The following is a 25695-nucleotide window of genomic DNA, read 5'->3' on the forward strand; positions in this document are numbered from 1 at the left end:
TCAACAAAATTCAACTCCCACAAATATATTTCCGGTGAATACTTTTTTCATTGGCTGATATCCACTTGAGATCGGTATCATCAAAGTATTATTGCTCTCATTTCATGATTCATTGAGCAATCAATTTTGGCATTCGACCGAAATACGCGTCAAAAGATAAAAAGTCTCGTTCCGAACTTGTGTAGGCCTACATTGCTAGGGCCTAAGGTGTGTTTTAATGCCTGATTCACAAATTATAGAAATAAACAAGAATTTATTTTAAAAGAACACGCAATGATAGGGTACCAACGCTCGTGGTTTTGGTTGTTCTGCATAGTTTCAACTCCCACAAATATATTTCCGGTGAATACTTTTTTCATTGGCTGATAGGCGTAGATCCGGGGGGGTAAATCCCCAATATTTTGCCAGGGGATGGTCCATACAATCATCCCCTCCCTCAATGTTGACGCTTGTATGTGGGTTTCTGACAAATTCACCTCTTATTTGGCCATTTCAGTCCCAAAAGTGCAAGTTTTTCCACGCTTCGCGCGAATCTATTTCATTTTTGCACCACATTTCAACAGTTTAGCTTAAAAATGGGAATATTTTTCGCGCCCTTCGCGCGCATTATAATTCAAGATTTATTTTTCCGTGGCAACTCCATCCCTCCAATGTCAAAAAGAAATCTACGCCACTGAGGAAAACGGTCGTGGGCAGTATACAAATAGGTCAAAACTGAGGAGTTTTCAAGGGGGTAACCCCCTTAATACTTTTTTTGGTATGCTTTGGTGGGGCGGCAGGGAGATTGAAAATTTTGACCTTTTGTATTGAAGATATGGATGAAAAAAATCCATATCTTCAATATGAAAAGGCAAAATTTTCAATTGATCGTCGACTTTTCCTCCCAGCTACATACACTTTAAGAAAATATCATTAGATTTATAATATTTACTTCGAGGACTGTTATATATCAATATGTGAAAAATATCAAATTTTAATAATTTGTCATAATATTTGTATTATATCGCGAATTTCAAAAAATTATTTGATATCAGAAAGACATTCTTCGTATTCATAATGTAATTCGATATGTCTGATGTGCTCTCATGTCCCACAAAAATACTGTCGAAACGCTCAAAACGCTCATTTCAGATCCCTTAATTTTCATTGAGGATTTTTGAAATCATCGTTCGTCGAACGATATTCAGGTGACCTCGAGCCTTTCATATAAATCAATAGTATCTCGCTATCAGTTGCGCGATATTTAATCCGATTCAACTCATATTTTATTCGTTGCCGTATATATTTTGACGTCACAAAAAGTATTCGAAGCCGAATATTCGCCTTCGAATATTCACTATGAACCGACCCTTAGCCTCATATTTTAAAATAATATCGTTTCCTCAAAGATGATGAAACTGCTAGCAATGTCAATTTTGCATGATAACTGTAATTATTTCGGCATAAAAAGCAACAACAACAACAAAAAATCCCTCCCTCCCTCACTTTTCCAACAACGTGGGGGGCGACATGAAGAACTCTTCCCCCCCCCCCAGTAAAAAGCCAAAATTACGAAAATGTCCACTTTTTTCTTCAAAATTTGTGATTTTGGCCACCTAAAATTCTCTTTGCCCCCCCAAAAAAAAAAAAAGAAAATCTGGGATGGCTGGCAGCCATTGCATACCTGGTATAGGAAAGTTGGCTGTATCTTTAATACAACCGGGAGAGACAGTGGATACAATTCCTGTTTCAGGAAATGACATCAACTCCGACATCAAATCATCCTTAGCATTTCCAATACCAGTCTCTTGTCTGTTCAGCTTGTCTATATTCATCATACTGAATTTGTTGTACCACGAGAAAACACCTGCAGTATGTCCACAAGTACCACTCACACCATCCACATGAAACCCGAAGCAAAAGCAAAATAGTAAAAGTACAGACAAGACTACAGCCATGTTGTACAACTAAGATGCATTAATTCCTGAACAGTGATCATAAAATGATGATGATGATATTGATACACATGTATCTCCGAACAATTGTACTATAAATAACGGTGCAATGATATACTACGGTGTGATGCTATACTAAATTCATTTCACCACAGAGTACATATCCGTTAGCACACTGGACGCCCGGCATGCCCCTGGACGATGGTCAACAATGGGTCTATTGTTGTACAAGGCTCACTCAGTCACTTAAAGAGAACACAAGTTATCATGTTTATATATATGCCCCGGGATATATGCACACAGTACAGACAATTGAATACATGAATACAAAAGCCACCCAGTCCATGGGAAGTGATTTTGAGAGAAAAACCTGTGTATCATTTTAATTCCTTCAGTTAGAACTTAGATTTACCTGGTCAATATGGTAAGTTTTACGTGCAAATGAGTGGATTAACCTGTATTAGGCATGACGATTAGCATTTCAGGGACTTCGTGGGGTTCATTTTAAATTTTGGACTTGGGTGGTTTTTGAATCATATACAAAGACAACAATGTTAGAATGAGATTACCACTAGTAAGATAATACAAAATAAAGCACACAGGTATGTATAATGTTGATAAGCATTCTGCCATGTAATATAAACCACACACTTTCCTTTATTAAACCCATTTTTTTCAAAAGTCACTCTCTAGCAATGAATGTGTTACACATGGACTTTTATACATACTGGATTTCAATCAATGTGTTACAAGACTCAAATCATGGAATTGGGTGATTCTTTCATACATGCTATTTTTCACATGCTCAATAGACACAGAGGATGAATTTGAGTTGTTCTTTCATACATATGACAGGCCTATGTATAGCAACAATTTCCCATTAACTCAATTTGGCCAGAGTATGGACTTGGGTGGCTTTTGTATTCACATATTCAATTGAATGAACACGATTTATTTGTACTAGGATTTCATTTTTATTTTAATATCATACCTCATACCTAATAAAGAACATAAGAAAATATTATAAAGTCCATAAATATACGCACGTTAACCTTTGGAATATTTCACATGCATGTTGTTTGTCTCAATGCCTTCTCGGGTCATAGTAATTTAAATCTTGAAACCGTAGTACGATCTGTCGGTCAGCATAGATATTGAATAAAATTGAATAATGAAATGAAATGAAATGTGATTTCAGCATATTTAATACTTTTAAGGGGTACTACACCCCTGCCCAATTTTGTGCCTATTTTTCTCATAAATTATAGAGCATTGGTGACAAGTAAGATATGTATATTATAGGGGCAAGGACTACAACTACTGCACTGGAAATTTTATTTCAGCACAGACAACAGTTGTGGAGTTACAGTCAAAAATGAGGGGAAACCAATAATTGATCAATAAATCAATAACTACTCGCCTCGAGTTGCTCAATTTTCAGTGCAGTAGTTGTAGTCCTTGCCCCTATAATATACATATCTTACTTGTCACCAATGCGCTATAATTTTTGAGAAAAATGCAAAAATAGGCACAAAATTTGCCAGGGGTGTAGTACCCCTTAAGGGATCTGGAATGAGCGTTTTGAGCGTTTCGACAGTATTTTTGTGGGACATGAGAGCACATAATACATATCGAATTGCATTCTGAATACGAAGAATGTCTTTCTGATATCAAATAGTTTTCATTTTTTGAAATTCAAGATATAATACAAATTTTATGACAAATTATTACAATTTGATATTTCATAATTATTACAATTTCACATTTTTATATATAACAGTCCTCGAAGTAAATTCTATAAATCTAAAGACATATTCTTAAAATGTATGTAGCTGGGAGGAAAAGCCGACGATCAATTGAAAATTTTGACCTTTCATATTGAAGATATGGATTTTTTCCCTAAAATGACCTATATAAATATTTTTTGTTTTTTTGGGGAAAAAACCCATATCTTCAAGGTCAAAATTTTAAATTGATCGTCGGCTTTACATCCCACTTACATACACTTTAAGTATAAATCATCAGATTTATAAAGTTTACTTCAAGTACTGTTAAATATCAAAAATATCAATTTTAATGATTTGCCATAAAATGTGTATTACATTGCGAATTTCAAAAATCAAAATTATTTGATATCAGAAGGACATTCTTCGTATTCAGAATGCAATTCGATATGTCTGATGTGCTCTAATGTCCCACAATAAATACTGTCCAAACGTTCATACAGGCTGAGTCAAAAAGAAGTAAACTCATGTTTGAGGGGACGGTAACTCGAGATCTGCAAGGAATCTGCTAAAAATAAAAATACCACTGGAAAGAGCAAATTCTTCACGTCTAAATAAAAATAGGAACCGTTGCAATTGCTCACCGAAAACTAAAGTTATACTCATTTGAATATAACCACCCATTTTTGTAGCTGTACACAGCTGATTGATTTTCATCCAGTGAAAGCTTTCGACGAATCAGCAAAGTGCTAACAGGATTTATTGTTGAAAAGACATCTTTTGCTTTTAATTAATATTCAACAAAGTCCATGACGGTACTATAGTTTGTAGGGATACCAATTCAAGTATTTACGAACGATACGGCAGAAGCTTGATTGGGGAATGTTGGGTATAGGATTGAGCTGATCTTTGGTCTTGCTGTAAAGCATGTCTAACTCTAGCAATGTTCACTTCAGTATTCAGACTTTTTATTGTACGTACAATATTGTATGCAACATATCTACGTTGTTTAATCTATTGCCATTCTATTTCCAGTAATATTGTTTAAGTTCTAACGAATGTTTGATGACGTAAAATCGATAATATATTTCTACTAGATATTACATGTAACATATTATCGATTTTTCGTCATCAAACATTCGTTAGAACTTAAACATTACTGGAAATAGAATGGCAATAGATTAAATAACGTATATGGTCAATTCCAGCGAAAGCGGGACAAAATTCTCTCTATGTTAACTTTCCACTTTAAAATGTCATTAATAAAGGAAATCACGTTATTGATGGAGCATATCATGTCACGTCCAATGTGCTCTCTTTGTGCATATAGGCCTTTACTAGCAAGTCATACCAGGGGACAAGTTATGATAGCTTAAATGAATTGGCGTTACCCACGAATCCAAAGATAAAGCACCATATATGTCATTGAATGTCCTTCAATCAAAATAAAATTATTACCGTTAGAAAGACGTTTGCATGATCTCTCATCATATGTAAAACGATTGAATTCCACCAAAGTTTGTGGACTCTAGAGGCCATTAAGTCAATTTGGCTAATAATTTTGTTACCCACGTATCAAAAATAAAATGATCGTTCTGAAAAATGTTAAGTGAATATGCCATAAATTACTATATCATGAAACGAAGTTTCGTTCTATAATTCTGAGGTCCAAGTGATTATTTTATGCAAATACGTTTTACCCATAAAATTCCATAAAATCAAATTTGACGTTACCCACGTATCAACTGTTACCCACGAGTCCAGCAAATATAATTGCCATAACTTAAATTAACATTTAATGACTTTGGACACTGAATTTAGTTTGACAAGCGCTTAATATTGTAAATCATAAAAATACGTTCACCGCTTTAAAAAAGAATCTACGACGGTTTAAACTTTTGTTACCCACGAATCCCGAATAGATGCTAACCTTGAAAAATAAGGAGATTGTTTATTTTAAGTTTAAATCAGCACATATTCAAGCCATGGGTATGCTATAATTTAGACAGTACTTACAGTTTATACACTTAAGAAACGCAAACCCCAAACGGTACTATAAACACCTGATTATATATTTTTGAAAATGATTTTTTGCTTTTTTTATAAATTTACCAACCAACATAGAACTTTTAAAGGGATTTCACATAATTTGGCAGTATAAAAAACTAAATTGTTGTAGAATGTAAGAGAAACTAGCATATTGGCCAATCAATTTAAGATGTTGGTGAAATTCTTACATTTTGTGTCTGCCAAATTAAAAACATTGCTTACTTGTGGGAATTATGTGAAAATGAAATATGTCAAAAAGACCTTCCATGCTTTTTAGGTAAATGGATTATCTACTAAGTTATCCTGTTATTATTAAGTTTTTGTAATTTAGAATAGCGGTTATAAATGTGACTGCAAATGGCAGTGCATTATTGATGTTGGAAAACGTGCTATAAAAAAACTGTTATTCTGTCCTTCTGAATGAACACTTCATAACCACTGCTATTGTACGGTGCACTTATCACTGGACGTAAACAAAGCTTAATTGCAAAAAGCAAAATTACCACTATTTGTCTAGTTTAATACTACATCGACACAATTAACAAATTCAATTAAACACCATCTCCAGGTAACTGAATTATATAGTTAAGATCTTCTTTTATTATTCATTTAAAAACACCATAGCATTGAAATTAATCACACACAAACTAATAATGACACACATCCTTATTATACATAAAACATTTAGAGATCAAAAGTGGTAAAATGAAGAGGCAACAGGTAGCTAATTCGTCATGATGCGGCAGCATAAATCCCAGAGTGAAATGGTAGTCAACCTTAGATCCCAGAGAGAAAAGGTGGCCAATTGGCAACCTTAGATCCCAGAGAGAAAAGGTAGCCAATTGGCTACCTTAGATCCCAGAGAGAAAAGGTAGCCAATTGGCTACCTTAGATCCCAGAGAGAAAAGGTGGCATATTGGCTACCTTAGATCCCAGAGAGAAAAGGTAGCCAATTGGCAACCTTAGATCCCAGAGAGAAAAGGTAGCCAATTGGCAACCTTAGATCCCAGAGAGAAAAGGTAGCCAATTGGCAACCTTAGATCCCAGAGAGAAAAGGTAGCCAATTGGCAACCTTAGATCCCAGAGAGAAAAGGTGGCCAATTGGCAACCTTAGATCCCAGAGAGAAAAGGTGGCCAATTGGCTACCCTAGATCCCAGAGAGAAAAGGTGGCCAATTGGCTACCTTAGATCCCAGAGAGAAAAGGTAGCCAATTGTCTACCTTAGATCCCAGAGAGAAAAGGTGGCCAATTGGCTACCTTAGATCCCAGAGTGAAGAGGTAGCCAATTGGCAACCTTAGATCCCAGAGAGAAATAGATCCCAGAGAGAAAAGGTCAATTGGCTACCTTAGATCCCAGAGAGAATGCCAATTGCCTACCTCTGATCCCAGAGAGAAAAGGTAGCCAATTGGCAACCTTAGATCTCAGAGAGAAAAGGTGGCCAATTGGCTACCTTTGATCCCATAGAGAAAAGGTAGCCAATTGCCTACCTCTGATCCCAGAGAGAAAAGGTAGCCAATTGGCAACCTTAGATCCCAGAGAGAAAAGGTAGCCAATTGCCTACCTCTGATCCCAGAGAGAAAAGGTAGCCAATTGGCAACCTTAGATCCCATAGAGAAAAGGTAGCCAATTGCCTACCTCTGATCCCAGAGAGAAAAGGTAGCCAATTGGCAACCTTAGATCCCAGAGAGAAAAGGTAGCCAATTGCCTACCTCTGATCCCAGAGAGAAAAGGTAGCCAATTGGCAACCTTAGATCCCAGAGAGAAAAGGTAGCCAATTGGCTACCTTAGATCCCAGAAGGTAGCCAATTGGCTACCTTAGAACCCAGAGAGAAAAGGTGGCCAATTGGCTACCTTTGATCCCAGAGAGAAAAGGTAGCCAATTGCCTACCTCTGATCCCAGAGAGAAAAGGTAGCCAATTGGCAACCTTAGATCCCAGAGAGAAAAGGTAGCCAATTGGCTACCTTTAGGTTCCAAAGAGAAAAGATACCCAATTGGCTACCTTAGATCCCAGAGAGCTACCTTAGATCACAGAGAGAAAGGGTAGCCAATTGGTTACTTTATATCCTAAACAGAAAAGGTAGCCAATTGGCTGTTTTTTCTCTTTATGATCTATGCTAGTATATCATGTCAAAAGCTAGCCAATTGGCTGCATTTTCTCTTTATGATCTATGCTGGTACATTATTACCATTGTTAACAAAAGGCTACTCATAGTCATAAGTAAAATACATGCTGGATGGTCCAACAAAAAAGCACGGACAAGAATACATACACTTATTTCTACCTGGAAAGACATACATTTTTTTAATTATCTGATTGCACTTTACATAATTTACATATCATTACTCATCAAGCATCATTTATAATAACTACAAAATTCATTTAAAAAAAGTTTTAAAAGTACACAATGCTAGCCATTTGGCTGTCTTCTAAGCTTCCAGACTCGTGATTATCCATTTGTAAGCTTTTACAATTTAACATAATAAAGGTGGTCAATAACACCAGGGGTGGCCATCCTGTGGTAAAAAAAAAAAAGCATATGGAGCTCTTTCATTTCATTTCATTTCAATTTTACTTATACACGGAAAAGCCCAGATCAGCCCTTGAGCTGCTCTTCCCTGGGGCCGTGTTGCTTCATAAATTTACATGTTACATTACATCATTAATCAAGGATATTAAAAGTAAATGGAAATACAAAACAAGTATAAAAACTATATATGACAAAGTGATAAAATATAAATTAAACATACAAAGCAAGTACAATTGACAAAGTAATAACCAAAAGCAAACATTTAGGCAAAGTTCAATTCATAATTACAGTAAAGCAATCTCCTGAACGCAGCAGATCTATCGCACAACTGTGCTTCAGCTGAGAGATCGTTCCATAGATGAGCACCCTGTATGAAAGACTACGTTTCTTAAGGGTACTACACCCCTTGATAAATTTGTGTCTATTTTTGCATTTTTCTCAAAAACTAATAACACAGTGGTAACAGAAGTTATGTATATTATAGGGAAAGCAATCAATTACTACACTGGAATTTCAGTGACCCAAGACAAGCGGTTCGTTATTTATGATAAGAAATAAGGTACCGCTATGATGTACCTCATTTCTTATCATATATACTGAACCGCCTGTCTTCAGTCACTGAAATTTCAGTGTAGAAATTGGATTCCTTGCCCCAATAATATACATAACTTTTGTTACCAATGTGTTATTATTTTTTGAGAAAAATGCAAAAATTTACCACAGGGGTGTAGTACCCCCTTAAAGTTATTTGAAGGAAAAGGAACATCAACATTATTTGGATTACGCCTGAGATTATAATTATATTCCTTTTTCTCAAATAACATGCAAATATTATCAGGAAGTATGTAATTTGCAACCCTGAACATGAACTCTGCCAAATGGATGTTTCTTATTTCAGCAAGTATCAACCAGCTGAGTTGATTAAGAACTTCAGACCCTGATGTGTCCCAAGGAACATTGCAAATATATCTAGCAGCTCGTTGCAACTTAATCTCTGAATCTGTTTTGGTACAATTACCCCAAATTATATCACAATAATTGAAATGTGGTGCAACAATAGAGTTGTATATAAGCTTGAGAGCACTCATGGGAACTAATGACTTAGCCCTCCTGATCACAGAAATACTCATGGCAGACTTCTTCAACAAATAATCAATATGATCATGCCAATTTAAATTACTATCAATTATTATACCCAAATGGGTGCAAGAGAAAACTCTTTCAATAATATCACCATTAATATGAACATTCAAAACATCATCATTAATTTTAGCCAATCTTTGTGGTGTTCCAAGCATAATAAATTTAGTCTTATTTACATTCAAACTTAGCTTATTATTGTCAAGCCAGTTTCATTGAAGAAAGGTCATTATTAAGGTTATGTACAGTATCAGCTGGGTTTTTGCCAGCACGGTAAATAATGGTATCATCAGCATACATGCTGATCTTAGTAAATTTAAGACAGTTTGGCAAATCATTAATGAAAACAATAAAAAGGAGAGGTCCAAGTATTGAACCTTGATGCACTCCATAACTAATAAGATAAAAATCAGAAAGAGAACCATTAACAGATGTAGCTTGGGTTCTGTTTGAAAGATAACTACTGAACCAATCAATACTCTATTTGCTGATTCCATAACACCGTAATTTTTTGATCAAAATGGCATGGTTTACAGTAAGTATCAAATGCCTTTTTTAAATCAATCATTGATACACCAATAACATTACCATCATTTATATTGTCAAACCAATCTTCAGTTATTAAGGCAAGCGAAGTTGAAGTAGAATGTGAAGGGCGAAAACCAGATTGGTAAGGAGAAATCAAATTGTTAGAGTCTAAATAACTATGAAGTTGATCAAAAATAGCCCTTTCAATAATTTTTGATACAACTGGCAAAATAGAGATAGGCTTGTAATTGTTTGGATCAGAATGCTGGCCACTCTTGTAAATAGGTGTGACTTTTGCTTTTTTCAAATTTGTTGGAAATTTGCACGTCATGATAGAATAATTTATTATGTGAGTCAAAATAGGTGCAACTACAAATTGTGCAATTTCGAGATTTTCACTTTACATATCCACTCTAGTGATAATTGCGCTATTCTGCTATTTGGGCTCAAAAAGTAATTGCGCAATTTAGCGCTAAATTGCACTATTTTGAGATTTTCACTTTACTTTCCACTCAAATGATAATTGCGCTATTCTGCTATTATCAATCTTTGTTTAATGTAACGCATATCTTATTTTGTTGTGCATCACATACGAAAATGTTATTTGATTCGGTTGAACGGTTGCGAAGAAACATTCGTTAGAACTCATTACTGGAAATAGAATGACAATAGATTAAATAACGTAGATATGTTGCATACAATATTGTACGTCTAATACTCGGAGTCTGTGGAGCGCTTAAATCGCGTTCTATGCTGATACGACACATGACGACAAACGATAAAAAGGCAGCTATTAAACAAGTACTATAGTATATATGCAGGTAAACGAATTCAACATGGATGAGGCTTACGATATCACTGTAGACACGATGAAGAAAATACGGAGTCTATTTACTAGCTGAAAACAGTCAGAAACTAATTTCCAAATACAGTTAAAATATTCCTTAGTGCCAGAATACAACATATATATGTAAAAAAAGTACATAGGTACTATATATAGAATAAAAAGTACATAGGTACTATATATAGAATATAGATTATATTAAAGCTTCAATAAAACTCACACACTAAAGAAGAACACCGTACCCAGTCCCCTTCACCATTATAACAAAAATATTCCGTTGCATACATGACCAAAATGTACAATTCTTTAACAAATACATACATTACCAGAAGAGGCAAACAATTTAAGGCCCATTCAGTGATCCTAGCGAAAGTGTAAAAGAATTAACAATGGTGTTTATTAAAATCATCATTGGGTATTTTTGTTTTATTCATAATTGAAAAAAACAACGAGGAAAACAGCAATATCAGTTATAATTTCTCTACTGAAGTAAAGTGGAGAAATTACAGATTCATTTTAAATGTCTTATTTTGTCTTATACACGGATTTTGCGTCTATAACATTAACAAAGGTACCAAAATCGGAATTGTGATGAATTTTATGATTCTCTGGATAAGCAAATCACTGAATAGGCCTTTTAGTAAGGTAGTCCATGATAATAATATAAATACTCTTTTCACTCATTCATTTTATTTTCATGTTACTTCTACGCTTGTTCCTTGTTGCGTTCCTTTTCGCTCTTCTTCTTCTCCACGTTGGACGGTATTAACAATTTCTCCAAATTAGCGAATGGAAATTCAATTGCCAGAGCAAACACAAAGGCCACCATGTGGGAGAGCACTATACCGCCGGTAAATCTTGTACTCTGTCAAAAGAGAAAGAAAAAGGTAAAGGAGACGATCCTGTATAAACAGTGATCGGAGTGCCCATCTCTCTTTCATTGGCGATTGGGCCAGACTCCTCCATGTAATGTTGTTACAGGGGGATCGCTACACCTCCTCTACAGCGAGTCTGTTACCTTCCCAGCATTTAAGAATGCCGGTACCCATTTATACACCTGGGTGGAGAGGAGTAATCGACATAAAGTGCCTTATTCAAGGGCACAACACGATGGCGTCGCCGGGGCTCGAACCCGCAACCTTCCGATTATTCATGAGTCAGTGCCCGTTCCGCTAGGCCACCGTAAGAGAAAAAGGATATCCAAGAACATAAGAGTGACAGTTGAGTGTCAAATCACCATCACCAACACCAATTCCACTATCATCGTCATCATATTCTTCATAATTGAATACCTGAGTGGAAGAAGGGCCCAACTCCAATTTTTTACCAAAATGAGTTAGGCCCAGCATTTTCTTGCCAGCATACTGTTCTTCATTGTGTGTGAAATATGAGCCAAAATCCACTCTCTAAATAGTCTTCCACACACACTTAATCATGGTTTTCATGGAATAAAGGCCCAACTGCATGGAGTTGGCCCCTTCTTTCACAAATATTGGGTTAAAGAGGAATTTTATTCATCCATGACATCTGCTTTTCACTGCAATAAACTTTCTTGCCAATATATAACATGCTTCTACTTCTGCAATTATGAAAAATTTCCAAATTTCTGTAGCTATTTGTAACACATTTATAATGTAACTGGCATTTGCATATTATTAATTGGAAGAAGGGCCCATCTCCAGCTCGTATTAAGACCAGTACCGTTGCCATGGAAACATCATATATAATTCCGATTTTATGTAATACTGTATGTTCATGTGTTAAAGGTCCCTGAAGATGAAAACATTTTGTCTATAAAACTTTTCCAAATATTAAGTTTTTTTTTTATATCTCAAAAACAGTTTTGATGGAGTTGGGCCCTTCTTCCACTCAGATATTCAATTGTCGTCAGCAACAACAACAACAACATCATAATCCTGATCATCATCATCATCATCATCATCATCATCATCATCATCATCATCATCATCATTATCATCTTCAAGTTCTGGGTTAGAATGAAATTTAAAATCTTAACTTATTGAAAATATAATCATCTGGGTATATATCTATATAAGTAAAATTAAAGTCGTAGGGTACGATCTTTGACAAATGAATTTGGTTAATTTTGTTCGAACCTGATATTTTGACATATTATTGAGTAATGTTCATAAATGTCCAAACTTACAACTAACTGAAATCGCTAAATGTGCTTATAATGTCAATAGAGAAATTTGGAATTAAGATCATAAGCCCCCCCCCCCCCCCATATCCCAAGTTAGTCGGTGGGGATGGTCAATGAGGTATCTTTCAATTTACTTCACTATTTCGGCTTATGCTGGTTTCATACTTTCTGCCGCGTGACGCATCATCATGCTGCTTGCACTTGTCTGCAAACGGAGCGGCGTGCCGCTGAGCGGCAGCGGCATGACTCTGAAAGCCACTCTTGCCGCTCAGCACCACTCTAAAATCGTATTTTGTTCTCAAACGTCAGAGCGGCACCGCTCCGAGTTGACTTGAATTCAACTCCCAGCGATGCTGCCGCTTGGGCAAAGCGGTGAAGTGATCGATATATCGGCTTGCCGCTGGTCACCGCTAGCGTTTCGGACTGCGCAGTGAAGCATCTTCAGAGCGACAAAGCGGCAGGAAAGTATGAAACCAGCAATAAAGTGGACTGAAAAACGCTTATCGTATACTAAAAAAATGTATTTTATCATTTTTGCTAATTGAAAAAAATAAAACTGACGGAAATCGTACAGCATGACTTTATATTGAAAGTTCAGCTCGTAATCGGCGGGCCTTGTGACATCGTGTTTATTTCGAGAATTGTCTTGTGACATCTCGCAAGAACCATCACCAGTTATTTGTTGAAGTGCTATACTTTTGTCTACTTTCTTTAACACGCAAATTATAGACCAGACATGTCACTCTTAATGTGGGTCTACTTTTCGACGTAGATGTAAAAGCCTAACAATTCCCGCCGATTACGAGCTGATCAAACTGTAATGGTAATAGTTTTACCCATATTGATAATCTTTACTCTTTACATAATTATTATCCACTTACTATCGGTATCATTGTAAAGCTGAATGGATTACTATTGCTGAATATTATATTTCTGACAATTATTGGATGCACCAAATACACCGTATATGTGAGTCTTCCAACAGGCACCCAGAAATTCCACGAAAGAAATGTATTTATCCAACCTAAAAATCCAACAAAAATTAGGTTTAAGTTATTATATGAGTTCTCTCACATCTCCAATGATATAGTTATCAAACACTCCTTCACAATCTACATATCGTTGTCGTTACCCCCGGGGGACTCCCACTTTGGAGGTGACGCGTATGTAGGGCTGTTAAGACCCCCATATTTTCTCAGCCAAAGATCCCATATTTTTTACGAACGCATGTTCTGTCACCGAAGACCCCCTATTTTTCCATTTGATCTGTCACCCAACGACCCTTATTTTTCATTTTGAACAGCAACTTTCATTTATCACTTAATTTGTTACCTATTTTAGAAAAAAAAAAGAAATTTGAAGCCTTTTAGAATTTCGATTTTCGAGGCTTTTTGACGATGTTTCGGCTCTCACCCAAAAAATGCCCCTTACTGCGAAAGTGCCAGCCCTACACCTATATCCATTTCATATTGAAGTGCCTCCCCCCCTCGGGTTCGTTACATACCGGGGTATCGTTGGTATAGACGAATCCAACAAACCAAGTCATGGTCAGAATTTGGTCGGCCATATTTGGTCCCCCGCATGCACCAAACAGGTGTTGTGAGTGCCCAATTGGGTGGATTAAACCCGCTTAAAATTCGATGTTAGATTTGTTTGTGTTGTAAACTGTCATCATTCTTTTGTCTACGTGTAACACGGGTTATATAATGCAGTTTATAATACCCTTCAAGGCCGCATCATCTCACATTTTAGGTGAGATAGTTGGGTCCCCGTCGCGGATAATGGCTGCCATTGAGGAGTAGGAATGCGTGAAATTGGATTCGTCTATAGAGGTAGTCATTGGTATCGAAAATCGCCACGAATGGGGAAATATCCAAATTGGTTTCTTTGAAATTCTACCTTTTGTCATTCAAATGTGTTTTCGCTGTCGAAGTGACGTAATAATCGGATTAACTACCATAGCAATAGATGAATACAATTTTGGACTATATCGCCATGCACTACAACGTTCACGCGGTACCTATGTATTGAACCATATCATTCTGATCACTCGCACCTGTAAGATAATTATCTTTGAAAAGAGCGGTATTGTATTCAATTTATGAATGCAAACATACACAGGTGATGAGTGCAACCTGCCTGTAGTGCAGGGCGATATAGTCAAAATTGTATTAATCTATTGCTATGGTAGTTAATCCGATTTATTACGTCACTTCGACAGCGAATAGCTTATAAAATCGCATCGTGGTCAATGCGGTATCAAAGTAACAAAATTCTTCATCTATCGGCCACTATATTTTATAATTTATGCTTAGCGTCTTTAAGAAATTGCTTTCGGTTTCAGTGTACAGATACTTTTTTGTGCGCAGTGTCATACACTACAGATTGAAATTTAATACTGACATACCTCCATATCCATTTTTGCAAGCAAGAATAACCCAACCAACACATGATGCCCAGGTAAAAGAAGCCAACCCGTTATATATGCCTTGTTCTGCAAGGCTCCAATCACGATAAAAGGCATTATTAAACACATAAATAACCACTAAACCGACGGCAGATGCCAATACCCAACCACATAGAACGACATTCTGTGAATACAACAGGAAAAAAAACCTATTTAAGGTAGCTGTAGTTGTACTTGAATCTAGTCCATTTAGCATTTCCTGAACCTAAAACGTACATGTACATCGGGACAATTAGAGTTGAATTACTAATGACAATACGGGGGCTCGATCTCGTGTTTTCGAGCGACATACCGACTAATGACCATTCTGTGAAATACATTGTTAAACATACCTCATACATATTCATTTCAGAATGACACCAATTCATTGGTCACAACCCAAGTAGCTTGGGCTATCCCCAGTATACAAATATTAACTGTCTATGAGTGTGATGGTCGAAATATAATCACGAGGTGAAAGATGGATTGTTCCATTCCACGAGCCGGAACGGCGAGTGGATAACCCTGATATTTCACATAATCTGAAATACCTGAAATTGTGATTTTGATACATTTTCAAAATTGCATTCACCTCAAATTGGAAAATCCAATGGGGTAACCCTACCTAACCCTGTATGTAACCAGAAGTAGGTCCATGTTCTAGATCTTTCAAAGAGCTTTCATTTGACACCTCAATGAACTTCATAGGACATTGCATAGTGGCTCCACATTTTTTTGAAAATTGGCCAATTTACGCTAATTAATTATGCAAATTAGCTAATTAATATGCTTAAAATATGTAATTAATTATGAAATGTGTATTTCAGCATATACTTGTTTCATATACTTCGTAAGAGTTTCCTAGTATGTTTCCACTAGGAAAAGTATCAATTCCACCTGTCCCACCTTAATATATTCTTGTTTATTGATTGGTTAAAAGTGGATCACATGACCAAAAATAGTTCTACCATCAGTACTCCTATCCGTAAATAGTACCTCTAAGCCGTAAATAGTATTTTCGATATCCCGGATGAGCCGTAAATAGTACCTCAAAGCCGTAGATAGTACTTTTGACCATGCCTTCCGCCCGCGTGCGCGCATTCGATGCGACGGAACAGTTCACCCACGCGAAACTGCCATAGCGTGATTTTGCGCTGCTGTAATTGGTTAGCCCGATTTTAGCCTATTCGATTTTTTTTTGAAGGGCAAAACATAGGTTGTGCTTAAATTGGTCGTGCTGTTCACTCAGGATAGAAGCTGGAGAGTCAAAACGTCAAATAATTTTCTTTTAACCAATCAATGAACAAAGAACATATTAATGAAGTATATAAAATATAAACTGCCTTTATTTCTACTATTTTCCTGCGGGGCTGCGCCCCTCGGGAAAATAGTAATATTGATCTCACCTCGGGCCCATAATTTTAACCAGAATCTCTCATGGCAGTATATATTTGTATAATATTGTATCATGGTTCTCCGTATGATAAAACGGGAATTAACCAATTTATTATAGCAACAATAAAAAAGTCAGCGTCCATGAAAGAAGTTCTTTGCTAACCGCAGTAGATATTAGGGGCCGTCCATAATTTTCGCCATTTTCACTTACGTACAAAGCGTACGTAAGAGGGAGGGAGGGGTAAAGCTCATGGGCATGTGTACGTAAAAAAAATGGCGATTTGTATGAGCAATAAAAAAAAATGAAAGTGAAAAATTATGGTATTTTCCATTATTTCATTCATAAGTTACAACCAATTGACCTAAAATTGTTCAATTCGTTTTAACAATTTCTATAACATGGCATGCAAACAATGCTTTTCTATTAAGCTATATTTTGATTTATTGATGGCTCGATCTCGTTTTCATGAAAATATGGTTTAAAAGGAAGTTTTTTTAGCATTTCTTAACTTATCTGTAAAAACATCACTCCCGCATCAACTGTCCTCCTGGAACACTATAACCCTAACCCTTATCAAACCTTTAACCTAAACTCTAACTCTAACCACAACCCCAACCCAACATTTCAATATTGCTATAAGTAGTACTCGAAATACTTCGCCATTTTATTTGTACGTAACTCGAGGGTGGGAGGGGGGTAAAAAGTTACGTACGCTTTGTACGTAAGTGAAAATGGCGAAAATTATGGACGGCCCCTGACAGGAATAACTCTGTAAAAGGATGCTCGAAAATCGAAATACCCAGTTTATGATTCATAAAGCCGTGAAGTTGTTCAAGACGTATTGTGAGGAGAAGGGAATCGCGTGTGCAGAGATTAGAGAAGCTTTCGAAGCTTTTCGAATCCAAAGCTATAACTTCAACAGCTTAAGCACGAACTTGTATTGAATTGATGAAGACCGCAAATTGGCCTAGCCGGGGCGTCTAGGGCTTATTTTCTTATTAAACTTATTAAACATGTATAAAGTGTTATAAAAATACTACATGGTATTTTCACTATATTTCCCTCGAAATCAAGGTCACTATATTTCCCTCGAAATAGGGTCACTATATTTCCCTCGAAATAGTGTCACTATATTTCCCTCGGCACTGGTTACAGGCCTACCACCCCTCACCCTTCGTAGGATGGTACATCGGCAAAAAATAGTGGCCCTATTTCCCTTCAAATCATGTAGTATTTATATACTATCGCTCAGGTGTAATTAAAGCCATATTCAACAGCTCTTCCTATACCTTTGCATAGCAGACAATCCACACTTTTGCAGTAAAACGGAAATACGCACACGAGTTACGCGTGTGCGGGTAAAAATTGTCATGCCTGGCACTTGTATGAATTCATTCTTTTGGAGGAAACGGTTAAACATTGCCGTTTTAAACTTTTATTCTGCAGTTTTAATTATATATATTTTATATCAACAAAAAAGTAACGATTTGTTTGTAATGTTGAGTGGCAATATGACTAAACTCAGTAGCGTTGGGCGATACTCGATACTCGATGTGACTAAATTGACACTGTTCATGAAATAATTATGTGAATCAGACAATCTTAAGATTATTTTCATTGTTGAAAGGGATTCAATCATGTTTCGCCATTGTTCACCACCGTTTAATTAACAACTCGCGTAAAGCGCGTCTGCGTGGTTTACTTCGCTCGGGCAGCAAAAGCTACAGAGTAAACCGCCGACGCATTGTTGTTAACGTGATGGGAAAAACGAGGAAATATGATTGAATCCCTAAATGAACTACAATTGGAAGCCATCAAATGCCTTTCCACAAAATGAAGCACTTACCGGACGCATCCGTAGATGTGGCCGTCGCACCATGATAAATCCTACTGCCATACCGACAAAATAAGGTGATATTCTAGTCCAGGGTTTGTCGTAAATCTTATCCCAGTAAGCGCCGGCAACTCCCCCGCCGAAAATATTACTAGCCATTCCATACTTAGCGGTGAGACTAGCTTTAATTAGTATACTGATGGCGGTGAGTGTAGCTAAAAGTCCTGCACCCACTTTGGGAACTCTGGTTTTGAAATCAAGGAAAGAAAGTCATTAGAGTCCTTGAAAGGAGAGTGTGGCGCAGTGTTTGAATTCTCGATTCTGGTGCGTGAGTTCCTGGGTTCGATTTCTGGCGGCGGGGATATCGACCTTGAAAATTAAAGTCTGCATTTATTAGACAACATTCTACAGATTAAATTAAAACTTTCTGTCCTCATGGTGCACTTAGAATTATGTCAATGAACCATGAGAGAGTCACGGCCTTCGGAAGGGACGTGTACAAAAGAGCAATACCCAGCAGCAAACACACGTTTTACAGAAAAGGTTTAAATGTCGGGTTAATAAACATCTCAAAAAAAGTAACTAAGCCCCTTAAATAATGGCCATCATTTAAAAAGGCGCTATCGTATTACAAATCTGTAAAATGCGTTGGAAGCAGAATTAATTTCTGCGCATTTTAACACCTCATTTGATACGATAGCTCCGAAAACAAAACACCGGTCAATTTAATGTAGTGAGGTCCAGATTTGAAAGTTCACTTACATACAAATTTTTACAATACAAAAACACTCAGATATCATTACACAGATTTTCTTCCATTACACTGAATACAAAATCAATACAATTTACTGCAACTTTCAAATCTTGGGTTACATTGATTTAAATGTACGATGTGACGTCAATATTTAGTCAATTGCTGCAAATGAGGTGTCAAAATGTGCAGAAATAAATTCTGCTTCCAACGCATTTTACAGATTTGTAATACAATCACCCGTTTTTGAATAATGGTCATTATCAAAGGGGGGTTATTTACTTTTTTTGAGATGTTTATATAAACCTTTTAATAACATTTATAAAACAATTTTGTAAACGAGATGCAAAACATTCTAGTAGAATGTTATATAACTGTTGAAAAAATATTTTGCGAAACTGTTTGCCCAAAATATTTTACAATAACGTTTTTAAAAACATATTCATGATCTTTATAACCCGATATTTAAATGTTATTAAAATGTGTTGAATATATAAAATGTTTTTGTGTTTGCTGGGTAGCTGTACATGCAGCTCACAAATAGTTTCGAAAAGAGTACTATGTATCCCCTGATTGTCCCAACCCGTCCCGGTGTTTTAATGACCCCAACGAAAATATCTTCCACTAGAGGCTTTCGTGAGTTATCCATGGTTGACAAATCAAATCAAACCAAATCAAATCCTTCCTGTTTTTGTTTTGCACACGTTCCTAATTCACGTCATAGTTACCAGTCCATTTTGTATCAAGTTGTACGTGTTGCGGGAGATGGGACATCTACGTCTTTTATTTCCATAAATCCCATCATATTACCACCTGCACCCTACAATACCAACCTGCGCAAAGATTTATTGTTATTTTAACTTAACTACATTTCTTAACACTACAGACAATATAATAGACTTCAAATTCAAAATACTTATATTGATGTATATACACATGGCGAGTCAAAATTGTTGGCCTTTATCAAAATTTGTTAAACATCACCATACAATAAGCCGGAGGTCACTCAAACCCAATATGTTATCTTCGAGAAGAAATTTGCGGAATAACCCTACATCACGGATCGTCGCGTTAAGGGCCCAATATCAGGCCCCTAAAAAGGGTTGCTTAATGGCGAAAAACATGCAACTCCCCGTTTACGGTAGAAATGTCATAGGCCTACATGCAACTCTTTTTTTCTTGGCCATTTCTCCCCAAATTTCGTAACAAAGAAACAAACAAAATCCAAAACAGTGGTCAGTGAAAAGGGGCCAATATTTATATAATATTGAATGGCTTTGAGTGTGATACAAGAATATATTGCACGAGATAGAAAAATATTGCACGAGTCGAAGACGAGTGAAATATTTTTCTATCGAGTGCAATATATCTCTGTATCACACGAAAATAAGCCATTCAATATTATTATTATTATTATATCAGGCTTTTGCTATGTGGTAAAATAAAAATTTAAGCTTACCTAGCCACCGGGTTTAACTAATGTGTATTGTAATGTAAGCTTACCTTTTGACCTTCTTGTTTTCTGCTCTTTACTCTCCAAAGACAATTTCGGAATAATTATATATAGGTTTATTTGTAGATGTGGATTATATTTCCTAAGGTTATCATCATCCAGAATTGCCGCGAATTAAGTTTGTGATTTTACTTGTTTATACAGTACTAAATCTCCAGTGAGCCGTTACGGTGTCTGTAGTGTATTGTTGTGCTGTTGTATCATGACGCGTGTTGGTGCTGTCACCCTGGTAACGCGCGACGAGTGCGCGATACGCGTACAATATTTTGAAAATATTGTATTGCATCCGGGTATTTTGCAAATATTGTACAATATACAGTATTATTGTATCGTTCAAAAGCCTGATATAAATAATAATCAAGAAGATTCGGAAGGTCTGTGATTAGGGTTGATATTATTTTCACATGGAGTAGTGTTTGACAAGATGGCAACTCCTGATTATATGAGTGCCCTCCGGTACAAGTTTATTATCATGCACTTACTTGTGAAGTAGTATCAATATAAACGGAGATATAATAAAGAATTGCATATCATTTGGTAAGTACCAACTCCAGTCCATACACTAAAATTTAAAAGATAAATAACAATAATAACAACAACAATGATAATGATAATGGCTTTTAATTACGCGAAGTCGAATTAAAACCAAATTGTGATTCTGGCCTTGTGTATATTTAATATTTTATACCCTTGTATAATACCTTTATATAAGCCTAGCTGTGTCGCTCGGCTGCACATCACATTGGGTTAAGATGTGCGTTCACGCGTGTTGAACCAAGTGACTCTTAACTTTCTAAGGCTAGCTTCAGACTCCGTATTGTACGTACAATATTGTATGTACAATACTTTTCGTGACGTCAAAAAGTATTACACGTGCAATAAATATACGTGCCACGACGAGTTGAATCAGATTAAATAACGCGCTATAACCCTGACAGTTCATTGTTTGCTAAATCCAAGCGAGGTCACCAGAAAATCTATGCAAGAGAAATTTCTACTGCTGCTGATGAAAAATCCTAGAGTGCGTTTGGAGGTTTTTTCTGCACTTTACCAGTAGCCCTAATAAATTCACAAAACAATAAAAATCAAATAAAGATTTAGGGCAAATGTTTTTACTCACTGCTCATCTGATTCAGTTTCCCAGGAAACTAAATACCGATACTCCTTAGTTTTTCCCTGACTTTCCAGACATAATTATGAGTAAACATCAAATTTAATGTTTACAAAACAATCAAATATATATACATTCTTTGCATTTTTTTGTACATAAATATTGATATCAATAATGTAGGCCTACAAACATTAAAAAAGGGGCCTAAGAGTATGTCTATTTTAATCATTATACTAATTCCGCCATGCCCAAACATATCTTATTGTGTAATGGAACCCAAATTCCAATCAAAAATAAAAACAAATTTGTTATCAAATACACTAGGCCTATACATTGTATTATTGGAATTTAATAGATGGTTCATTTTAATAAATAAATAGATTAACACGGGTAATGGACAAGAAATATTTTGGCAATACCGGATTTACCAGAGAGCCAGTGGATAAAGAAATTAATTAAAATTAAAACAAATTAAATGAGAAAATGAAAGCAAGGACATTTGGCGAAGTATTGTTTTAGAATTCGAAGGAGTCCTAAATGTTATCCTGGCCCCAGGACTGATTAATGTAAATTCGACCCATAGTTTTCAACCTGTTCAATGTGATTTATGCCTATTTTTAATAAAATTCCGAAATCTGACGTATCAACGTTGTATCGTGCACAAATTATGATTCGAGACTATTTCATTTGACACGGTTGTATGGATTTCAGAAGATCGGTCCTATAATAGATATCGATTAGAGAATTACAGCAAGAGGCTTTGAGGATGCCGTAATCCTCTTGACCATCAACCAATCAGAGAGACATATTTCAGAAATATATTCGTAGGATTGAAACTCTTTCAACTCTGAAATATATATTTCAAGTAATCTCGTTTCACACTTTGGCTTGCAATAAAGCCACGAAGGGCGGTAATGTTAATATACGATTTCAGTCAAATATTGGTGCAAATATACGATTTCGGTCAACTATTTGGCTATCCTTTGCCCAAAATTATGAAATGTTTATTAGTAACAACAACTCTTAGGAGGGTTTTCGAGTAATTTTAGCGAAATAATGAGGTTAAATAAAAGAAAACCCACTTACAATTTTGGACGCTTAACTGTGGTGTTCTAGGGGAATTAAAATATCACAATTAACATGTTTAATTCAAAATCGTTGTCCTACAAGCACATGTTCAGATTGTGTGAACATTACAAATACAAACAACAAGGTTGAAAAATAAAAATAAAAATATTTAAAAATGATTTTAAAAGATCGTCTATTTTGTAGCTTTATGACACTGAATAGGCCAAATATCTGCCTCTGACGAAAAAAAATGTTTTCCATGCTGACAAGTACCGTATGTCATTTCAAAAAAAGAAAGAAAAAAGGCGGATATTACTTTTTAAAAACTCAACGCATTACTATTAATACGCCTATAATTAATGAATGAAAAAGTATAGAAGGCGTTGCATCCGGTTCTGATGAGGGGGGAGGGGCACAAGCCGTTTTCGGCAGTTTTCCTATGGGATTTTCTAATATTTCAGATCAATGGGGGGCTTCCGTGCCCCTAACGCTGCGGTTACTGCATTAACACGTTTATGGATGTATTGTGATGATCATAAGTAGGCCTATCATAACATGCCTCAACGATATCAATATGTAAAAAGGTGTTGCAAATTCATAACACAGCGTGTTATAATGTAACGAATGCTATGCCAAAACTTTAAAAATTAACAAAAATATCAGTATCAATAAAATCAGAACCAGAATAAATACAAAGGCCTACAAATAATACTTTTAAACTTTCTAAATCAATATAGGAATCTCTAAATCAATTAATCAATCAATCAATCAATCAATCAATCAATAAATAAATAAATAAATAAATAAATAAATAAATAAATAAATAAATAAATAAATAAATAAATAAATAGACCTAAATAGATAAATCTATAAATAAATAAATAAGATCTGAATGTGCCATTTATATTATTATTACAATTTTAATATTATTAACTTTAAAAAGGTGCCTATTGATTATATAATAATTCAAGTACAGTTGAATCATTGTAGGTATTATGATACCTACCATGGTTGAATACAAGAAGACATTAAAAGATGTTCATCATTACGTGCACTCACTAAATTTAGAACTCTTAGAAATTTGGCAACTCCGTATCAATTAAGCAACCTATGATTGTAGCAAAATATATATTTTCCCGGTACATACTATTTATTGCACGTGTAATACTATTTGACGTCACGAAAAGTATTGTACATACAATATTGTACGTACAATTCGGAGTCTGAAGCGCGCTTTACAATGATAATGGCTTGGGAAAATTGTTTTTGTCGTACTCGTTGCTATATGGTTCAACCAATCACATGTCGTTATTGTTGACTCCCCGGTTCTGATATCTGCAATCAATCCTAGGCTCCAGGATCGTGTACCCTAAAAACTGTGCACGTTAAAGGAGTATTTCGTGATCCTAGCATCCTCTTTTTATGACATTTTTCAGTACACATCCACGGAAAAAACCTATTCCCAAAATTTCAGTTGATTCCGATTTTGCGTTTGCGAGTTATGCATGATTATGTGTATTACACTGCTCCATAGACAATGCGTTGTAATTTCGTTCTGGTGCACCAGAACGAAATTCAAATTTCACGATGTCTTTGCAAAACGAATTAATCTGCAAGAAATATTTTGTATATAAACATTATGTAGCCAGAGGTTTCCAGTGATATAAAAATCTCAACTTTTTTTTGAGAAAAGTGGGGGGATGAGGCTGTGGATCACGAAATGCCCCTTTAAGCCCGTGCGACAATACTCAATCTGAGGTATGTACGTATATAGGACTAGAAGAAGAAGAAGAAGAACTTGAAGCTAAAGAGGGGGTTTATTTCATGTTTGACTACCATCGACAGATCATGTGTATTAAAAACCCATCCTCCACACCCAATGAATGTATTAAGTGAAAATAAATTAACAGCGCAAATTTCGTAAGAAAAATCAATTGTCTATAAAATGATGTACTTTGAAACCATTAAATAAATGTTTCAAAGTTAACATGTTAAGCAGAAATACCGTAAGAAATTTTAAATTAAAAAAAAAAGAGGTAACTTTGAATTCATGTTTAATGATATAAGAATTGATTTCAATATAATCAAGCTTTACATGTTTTAATAATCTAACATGTTTAATATATAAACGTTTAAGATAACAAGTGGAAACACACACACACACCTCACACCCCACACAACTCATCAAGTTATAAATTACTAATAACATTTTCACCGGAATTAAGTATTGTATTTAACCTTACCATTTCACTTTTTGGAAAAAAATTGCTGATGTATAACAAATTTCTCCACCAATATTTTTCACAAGACGGATGATCAATGTAGCGATACCAGAGTGGCCCACTTCCAATGTATGGATCCAAAAATATGATGAATAAGATCATGGCTGCATAAACAGGAGTCAACCTGGACAAAAAATTAATAAGGAAAATAAATTGGACTATTCAAGTTGAAATCCTTTGGCCTACAGGCTACAACCATAATGGAAAACATGACCTTAATCTTCCACACAGGGTGTGCGAATTCAAATGGGATTACCTGAATGGGTGACTCCATTTAATATCTATACCCCTTGCACATGTTGCATAGGAGATTACGGTCATGTCTTCCATAGGGGTTTGGATTTAAACTGAAATAGTCCATTATACAGATAACGGTGACTA

At 35.7% G+C, this 25695-nt stretch overlaps 2 protein-coding genes across 2 annotated transcripts in view; both read right to left on the reverse strand.

The window, feature by feature from the left end:
- LOC140136256 (nose resistant to fluoxetine protein 6-like) overlaps positions 1 to 2102 on the reverse strand; it is a 52029-nt gene extending 49927 nt beyond the window's left edge. Inside the window, exon 1 of the mRNA XM_072157980.1 lies at positions 1664 to 2102. Coding sequence (XP_072014081.1) covers positions 1664 to 1937 — 274 coding nt within the window. The 5' untranslated portion in view covers positions 1938 to 2102. The remainder of the gene's footprint in view (positions 1 to 1663) is intronic.
- Positions 2103 to 8781: 6679 nt separating this feature from the next.
- LOC140136255 (nose resistant to fluoxetine protein 6-like) overlaps positions 8782 to 25695 on the reverse strand; it is a 100926-nt gene continuing 84012 nt past the window's right edge. Inside the window, exons 9-14 of the mRNA XM_072157978.1 lie at positions 25276 to 25438; positions 21336 to 21415; positions 18602 to 18833; positions 15321 to 15504; positions 13795 to 13937; positions 8782 to 11614 (exon numbers count right to left, since the gene is read on the reverse strand). Of these exons, the coding sequence (XP_072014079.1) occupies positions 11456 to 11614; positions 13795 to 13937; positions 15321 to 15504; positions 18602 to 18833; positions 21336 to 21415; positions 25276 to 25438 (961 nt within the window). The 3' untranslated portion in view covers positions 8782 to 11455. The remainder of the gene's footprint in view (positions 11615 to 13794; positions 13938 to 15320; positions 15505 to 18601; positions 18834 to 21335; positions 21416 to 25275; positions 25439 to 25695) is intronic.

This window comes from Amphiura filiformis, chromosome 16, assembly GCF_039555335.1.
Source record: "Amphiura filiformis chromosome 16, Afil_fr2py, whole genome shotgun sequence".
NCBI classification, from domain to species: Eukaryota; Metazoa; Echinodermata; class Ophiuroidea; order Amphilepidida; family Amphiuridae; genus Amphiura; species Amphiura filiformis.